This window comes from Telopea speciosissima, chromosome 9 (assembly GCF_018873765.1).
Source record: "Telopea speciosissima isolate NSW1024214 ecotype Mountain lineage chromosome 9, Tspe_v1, whole genome shotgun sequence".
NCBI classification, from domain to species: Eukaryota; Viridiplantae; Streptophyta; class Magnoliopsida; order Proteales; family Proteaceae; genus Telopea; species Telopea speciosissima.
Genome location: NC_057924.1, coordinates 9,802,950 through 9,811,230, shown reverse-complemented (window position 1 = coordinate 9,811,230; position 8,281 = coordinate 9,802,950). Strand labels below are relative to the sequence as shown.

At 38.5% G+C, this 8,281-nt stretch overlaps 1 protein-coding gene across 1 annotated transcript; it reads right to left on the bottom strand.

Moving 5' to 3' along the window:
* Positions 1–592: 592 nt before the first annotated feature.
* LOC122641067 (cytoplasmic tRNA 2-thiolation protein 2) lies at positions 593–6,685 on the bottom strand. The gene is made up of 7 exons (XM_043834386.1): positions 6,262–6,685; positions 3,142–3,490; positions 2,966–3,052; positions 1,808–1,929; positions 1,646–1,724; positions 1,144–1,544; positions 593–1,023 (listed from the first exon to the last, which is right to left on the bottom strand). The coding sequence occupies exons 1-7, from the start codon at positions 6,630–6,632 to the stop codon at positions 975–977; spliced, it is 1,458 nt and encodes a 485-aa protein (XP_043690321.1). The 5' UTR covers positions 6,633–6,685; the 3' UTR covers positions 593–974.
* Between the last annotated feature and the right edge of the window lie 1,596 nt (positions 6,686–8,281).

Here is an 8,281-nt window from a genome sequence, read left to right as displayed (position 1 = left end):
AAGAGGGGATTTCAGTTTTAGATTTTACTGTGGCTTATAATTTATCTGTTATAAACAATTACTTTGAAGAGAGACGGGCATTTAATTACTTTCAAAAGTGGAAATCATACTAACCAAATATATTTTTTCCTAACTAGAAGGTTTGATAGAATGTTATGTAAACACTGTAAAGTTAAACTAGGGGGGATCCTAATCATAAAACATAGACTAGGAGTCATGGACATGTGCCCCATTACGTAATTCCAGCTGATTCACAGCCAATTCCACTTGACAACCATGTCATAATGTTCAGTCCTGTCAAGCTAGTGTTACTTCATCTCATAAACCTTTTTTAAACATACATACGAATATGGCAACACACATTGATTTGTATTACTACTTAGATTTGGCCTCTAAAAGACATAATTAACTTCAATTGATATTTATTTGGGCCAAGTATTGTGACAGATCAAAATAGCATAAACATACTTGATGTCAATACTTCACCACCATAGTAGTCCATTAAACAAAGCAGTTGTTAGTTTTTAAACCCCCCAAGGCCCCCCCCCCCAACCCCCCAAAGAAAAAAAAAACAAAAAAAACAAAGCAGCTGTTTGCCTTTAAATATTTTAGACTAAAAGCTGAAAACTTGTAAGACTGGAGGAAAGTATAAATAGTCAAATACTGATGCCTCACCACTTTTTGTCAAGAACAATCAGAAAGACTCCTGCTTGAGTAGCTGTGGCAGGCTTGAGCTGAAGTTCAATATGCTTGAGTGGCTTAGTTAACACCAGTTTGGTGTGATTTTTTATATAGAACACAGTTCATATTAACAGACTATCTTGGTAATTGACCCAACTGAGATCATAAGGATCTTCAGGTGCAGTCTTTCTGATGAAAAATCTGCGTGTAGTGGCTTAAAGCAACCTCGTGCCAATTACTTAATGGTAAGATCATATATAGACTGGCCTGGTTACCCAAAAAAAGGAAAAAAATCAGCTTCCTTCTTCGTCATCTGAAAGCAAGCAATCCTTTATTTGCTCCCTGAAAGTAAACAAGAGAAAGCCAAAGTTGGTCAGATCCAGTCAACTAATACTGTCTCCCCTACCCATCTGTTACTCATTAATAAATAACCTACATAAATAGTTGGATGTCAAATGTTACCTAAGCCAATCTTGGTTAGAGCAGATGCCATCCCTCACTCGAGCAACCACTGGTTTTGGGAGAAGTGAATAGAAATGCTCCATCGGTGATGGCTCCTTTGGAAGTATCTGAAATTGGCAACTGGAACAACAGCTTGCCCAAAAAATATCAGCATTAGTTTCAGAATGCCCAAGATTACTTCTCAAACTTTCCAGATCTGAATTCTTGATTGGGCTGTTGCAGATTGGACAGAAAAATTCTGATGGATTGGATTCATTTGGTATGAAATTCAACTTCTTGTGACGCCTTCGGAAAGACAAATGATTGCTAGAGTCATTGGTTTCTGGTAGCCTATTGAAATTAAATGGAGTAAGCTTTTCTGCTGTTCTTACTATGGTGGGCTCTCTGGAAGGATTCTCTTCCTGCAATTCAAAAGCCATTCTTTAGGGATAACAGTGAGGATATTGAGAATGTAAGGGCTTCTAACAGAAGACAGGATAAAGAAACAGCAAGACCATTTAACCTGCAAGAGAGTAACAAATGATGACACCAAACCATTGATGCCAGAATGAGGACCATCAAGCAGCTCCAGGGTCTTCAAGCTGCCCTGCCAAAATGAGCTCCAACCATCACAACCATAAAGGTGAACAATGAACCTACCACATGAAAGGTATCTACTACAAACCTCTCACGGTGACACAGCACTTTTAGTTCCTGTATAAGACAGTCCCGAAGAGGAAGTACCACTGGAACCTCCCACCTTGCATCAACATACTGTATATCTGCTGGTAAAGAGTAACCTTGGCCCTGATGAAAACAGAAACAATCATAAGAGCTTGGGTACTTCTGTTGTAATTGACCAGCACAAAATGCATTATGCCGATTGACATCAATAAGCATTCATTTTTGGCTGCTAATTTAAGTACTCGTAAAGGATAACAGCTAAGAAATGTTAACCAGTAAAAGAATGTGAAACAAAGCCAGAAGAAGTTAAAGCCAAGTGAAAAGAAATTCACTATCACATGATTTTTACTTAACTGGCTTGGCAGTCCAACCAGTATGCTAGGAAAATGGAAGAGTATCATACTGCCAGGACTGAGGCATTCATTTAAACATAGTTGTCAAGAGAAAGGCACCCTTGAAGTAGGGGTGCCAATTGTTCGGTTCGGTCTGGTTTCATGTACTGGGCGTCTGGGCCCAACCAAAGCCGAACCATTACGGTTCGGTTAGGTTATATATATTTATTTATTTAAAAAATGCAAACAAACTGGTTCTTATAAAAAATTTCCGGTTTTTCATCAGATTTTTATCGGGTTTGGATCGGTTTTTATTTCTGTTTGGGCCATTTACAAAAAAATGAAGGCGAACCGGTAAGAGCTCATTTTAGTTCCTTGTTTTTTTTAAGAGTCAGTTTCGATCAGTCGATCATTTCAGGTTGGAATTTGACAACCCTACCTTGAGGTCCCATTCGTCTATTTTTGCCTTATTTGCCAATGCAACCAAAAATCCAAAAGCAAAACTGATGATATCATGTCTCACTATATGATTAAAATAGCTGGAAAATATGGCATGAGATGCACTTGCCTTGGGTGCTTTGGCCAGCTAAGGTGTTGCCTAGGCGTCAAAGCACCATGATTACTATGCATTTCATACACATTTAGTTTCCCAAATACAATTATTACTCCATATTTTGCAGGTTATAATACTATTTATTGGGGTACAAACTAGCTGATTAGGATCCTAAACAGAAGGGAGATGAACATTGACCAGAAACATATGGAGATAGCTGAAAGGGGAGGGGAACACTGTTAATATACTTCATAACGTAATTATAGTGACAAACCTTCACAGTTGCTGAAATGACATGGCAAGCAATCCTTGATGCGCATGATCCTAGCACCAGTTTGTTGTATCCATGCTCAGAAGCAATCTGAAGAAGATAACAATAATATTATATGAAAAACAAGCTGAAATTACCATCATCTAAACTAAGAAATGAATGTGAACTAAGACTCAAACCTTCTGCAAGGATATCATACGTAGATACCGTAAAAGATCTTCTTTCCCAGTTACATCATTAATTGCACACAGTAACTCATTCAATCTCTCAATTCCATCATTGGAGTCCAAAGAAAAAATATTTCCAATCGGTGCAATGAACAACTCTTTTGCCGGTGGAGCTAAACTTGACACAATCGATCTGATATCTTGGATTGCTTGCCCAAATTCATGAGAAGGGATGGAAGAAATAGCACTTTCATCAATAAAGGCAATTCCAACACCAAACACTGGTAATGATTTGTCTCTGCTAGCATCCAAATTCCTTTGTGCTTTTTGTTGCAGCTCATGTACAAATTGTAAAGCCACCCTACAATAGAAATCATTTTCTTCAGGCAATATAGTAAAACAGTAAAATAACTGAAATTTGAAATATTGATAAAAGAATACTCATTCATGACCTGCCATATATATAAACAGTTGTTTGTGAAACAACAGGCGTCTAGTGACCTCAAATTGCAGATTATTATTCCTCAATTTCCTGAATTTGCTGTACTAGTTCATTTAACATAGGATTTTCCAGTAAGGATGTGCTGGCACATTGCATGTATTAGGAGTGTTTTGAAGAAGATTAGCAAAACTTCATCCATTAATGATTACTACGACTTTGTTTTGTTCAACTTGTTTCTGATATTCAGATTCATCTATCCCTTCTATTGTTACATTCTTCTTACCCTTCTATTGCCATAACAGATCTGGTCTTCACCCTTCCATTGACTATATAAAAAATCCTAGATATGATGCTACAGCCTACAGATGCTGATAGACTTGTTTCTTAGATTAAGGTAGATCCTTTTTCTTGTCCACCACTTGATGCAGATTAATCATCAAATAGGGCTTGTTTCATTGGGAATAAATGTAGGGTTGGGATATATATATGTTGGGCCTTTGTTCCCAAGGGTTTTCTATGTATTAGGCCACTTTAGTGGGCCTGAAATAAGGGTATATAGGTTGCATACGGGATTAGCCCAATACTTAGTTTTTATTTTATGTTTTTAATTGAACCGGTTTAAATTGGTTGCATCCAATTGGTACTTAGTTTTTATTTTATGTTTTTAATTGAACCGGTTTAAATTGGTTGCATCCAATTGGTTCAATTGGTCTAATTTAAGTGAAGTGATCCTATTGGCTAAGAGGTTCTTATATCCTATTGGCTACTAGGGAATCTTCTTTATTTTAAGTAGTTTAAGTTGTTTTAAGTCATTAGGGCTCTATTTTGAGTCTATTTGAGTTTCCTAGTCAGTTTAAGTTGCCTAATAGATTAGGGATAAGGTTAGGCCATTTTTTTTTAGTGTCTAATTCTATTTTTGAGTCTTCTATATAAGTTTGTAAGGGAGGCCAGCATTGTACACGAACTTGATTAATAAAAATTAGCTTTATGCTTGCTGCCTTTGTTGCTGCCTTTGCTCCATCGTGAGTGTGCCTTGTGAGTAATATCAAGGTTGAAGGGATTGGTGGATCTCCAATCGACTCCTTGCATTGTGAAGATCGGGAGGGCTGCTACTTATCTCCTTGCATCTTGTAGATCGGGAGACCCCATTGTTCATCTTCAAAGTTGCTACCATTGAAGATCTCTGCAAATCCAGTAAGTTTCAATCTCAGATTTGATTACAAACCTTCTTCTTCTAATCTGTCCAGCCATTCCCCTCCATTAGACCTAGTACAAACTCCCCTCCATCCATCAAACCCTAACCTCCATTAAAACCCTAAATCCAATTCTGCCCTAAATTGCAGAATTTTAAAACCTTCCCAAACCCTAACTTCTTTATACCAAAATAACCCCCTAGACCTGCCCATTAATACCCTATAAACACCTTTCCCAAAATCCACCCCTAAACCCTAGATCTCACAAACAGTCCATTTTCATACGGCCTCTAACCCGAAACCCTAGATTTCCAACTTCATCCAAATCAATCCAAACCTACACCAATAGACTTCTAAAAACCTGCCCATCATTACCAAATAAAACCCTAGCTCAACACCCTAACCCTAACCCTAATTCTGCCCTAATTAGCCTAAGCTGCCCCAAACCAGCAGCTTTGTTAAGTGATCCTAGTACCCTGGCTCCTAGTGGGACTTGTCCTACCTAGGACTACATTACCACCTTTTTCCCAACCTTCTATCATCAGTAGAGATCTGAATCTAAAACTTCTTTTGGCCTAAATGCTCCAATTGAGGTGCTTCTGGTCTATAAAATCATTGACTCTGTTCACTCATGAGCTATGAAGGTTTGCAATTAACTTGATATAATAAAAGAATTATCTTGCTTTCTATACGCACTCTTGATAGTGTGGTTTTTCCATCAGAATTAGAAAACTGGGTTCGATGGTCAACATGAATTCCAAAAGTTCATAACTCAATCACGATTAATGATGAACAAGTAGAGTATTAAACTCAAATTCGCAGTAAAACTATATTTCACCATCTACAGAATCATCCCATCAAATGGCCACTACATCCGATATCAAAATCTGAATACGAATTAGATCTCATCTCAGACCTCCATTTCAGTCAGCCTCCAAATTGTAAAAACTAAGAAGTTGTTCCCTTGACAAACGTAATTTAAGAAGTGGCTAGAGGTAAAGAAAGAAACCCACCCATTTAGCATATCTGAATACAGTTCTTCCCTTCGAAATTAGAACTGTAAATGCTGATGAACAATGTCTTCTTCTCTAATTTAGGTTGTACTGGAATAACTAATAGTGTTTTTTCACAAACTATATTTCACAATCTACAGAATAATCCCATCAAATGGCCACTACATCCGATATCAAAATTCGAATACCAATTAGATCGCATCTCAGACCTCAATTTCAGCCAGGCTCCAAATCGTATAAATTAAGAAGTAGTTCCCTTGACAAAGGTAATCTACGAAGTGAGTAAAGGTAAAGAAAGAAACCCACCCATTTAACATATCAGAATACAGTTCTTCCCTTAGAAATTAGAACTGTAAATGCTGATGAACAAGTCTTCTTCTCTAATTTAGGTTGTAATGGTATAACTAGTGGTGGTTTTTCACAAAAGGCACCTAATAACCTTCAAAAGTATTGCTACAGATTAACAAGAGAGAGAAAGAGAGACCTGGAGGAAGGACCACCGGAGAAAGCGACAAGGACATTATCAAGGGGAGAAATCAAATCTTTCGTGGTGACGGTGACCTTGAACTTTCCAAAGAGTGATGAACGAAAGCATCCGAAGCAGAGGCGACTTTCATCTCCGATGAGGGCTTCGTCGGTCTTGCACTTGACGCAGAGACTCTGACGATGCCCAGACCCCTCAGAAGAAGAAGCATTAGTTGAATTAGAAGTATTGGAAGAAGCAGTATCAGTTGAAACTGAATTGGTCTTGATGATGGGCTCCTCAGCTTTCTTCTTTGTCGACGCCACCAATTCTCCGTCATCTTCATCTCTGCAGCAACCAGTCTGGCGGCAAGCTGTAGCAGCGCAAGCCATCCTCCTCTTGTGTTTTTCGCTTCCGGCCTATGAGTATGTTCCTTCTCAGGAAGGCTTTTTTTTTGGTAATTCCTTCTCAGCAAGGCCGCAAGGGTTTTAAGGGATCATAACTGTTTCCCATCTGAGCATGATCCCTTGTATGGTGAAATTTTTTTAACTCTCTCTTCCCCTCTGTTCTTTTCTGGAAAAAAGTTTTACTACCACCACCCGGCACCCGGTGAGTGGAAAACGACCAACCTAGGGTTCACAAACCCTTATAGGTTTTATTATATTCCCAAAATACCCTCTTAAAACTTTACAGCTTGCAAAAAGAGATATATTTGGTGCTTTTTATCAAAAAATAAATAAATAAAAAAGATTAAAGATCACTGCTTGGTCGTGTAGTCTCTGCACCAGCACGGGGTCATAAAACTTTGCCTACCATAAATTTCATTACTTATGTTGTGTCGCTCTATTGTTCAATATTCATCTCATACATAAGTTTCTTGGCTTTTTTGTGTTATATTTGAGAGATATGCCATTGGTACAAGGTCTACTCCATTGTGCCCAAGTGGACACAAGTTTGAGTATGGAAACAATCCAATTGCGAAAGCAAAGGTAAGTTTGGGTACTTAAATACATTAAGTACATTCTGACCTTCTCTAAACCATATAGTGGCTAGAGCCTCATGCATTGGGTACATCCTTCTTTACAATGTCTGTTTTTTTGGTGAGAATGAAAGAGCATTAGAATATTTCAATAAAAAATCAACAAGACCAAATCATCCCACAGACTAGAGCTTCGATTTGAAAGGATAAAAAGATGCCACTCTCTATTTCATTTTACTAGCTTCTAGTACACCACACTTAAGAATTCAACCCTCCACCCAACACTTGAAGGGATAAGACACCAGTGCCAAGCTTTTATGATTGGATTCTTAAGTGTAGTGCACAGGAGGATGAAAATCCGTCAGGTTGAGGCTTAAATGCACCAACAATATAGCGGAGTAGAAACCTGGGTCATTGGTGGGCCCAAAGTACCAGTTAAGTTGTGGGCCTTGTTACCTTAAAAGTAGGATCACCATCACATGTCGGGCTCAACAAATATCTTCGCTTATCACTTCAAGTAACAGAACTGCCAGTTTGGGCCGAACTCTTGAAATCAAATCGGGGCCCGTTCTTACGAACCAAAGATTTATTTTGGTTCAACCCACTTCATCCAGTCATTTACAACCAATCGAATCCTTTATTTTTAGCGCCAATCTCACTTGCTCTGCACTCTGAGGGCGCCGATGCCGGCGCCAATGGCCCAGCGAGAATCCACGATTATTGCCGGTATCGCTGGCAATAAAGGTTTTCGTGAGTAGCAAAGCCTAGCTTCTGTCTTTTCATGGATCTCTTACGTCATTCATCTCGATTCTCAACTGGTCAATTAGTTAATCCTCATTGCTCCTCCACGCTTCGTTGTCACTCCGCTCTCGACTTTTTGCTGTCAGGTATCCTTTGTAATCGTTGGAGTTTGTTCTTCAGTTCAAATGGATATTAAGATTGCTAGATTTATCTAGGTTTAGAAGATCTTCATGGTTTGATGAGTTAATTTTCAGATCAAGGTTACCGTTTCCGATTCCAAAAGCGAAGTACCACAGAGAACTCCAAGAAGCAGTAAATGTG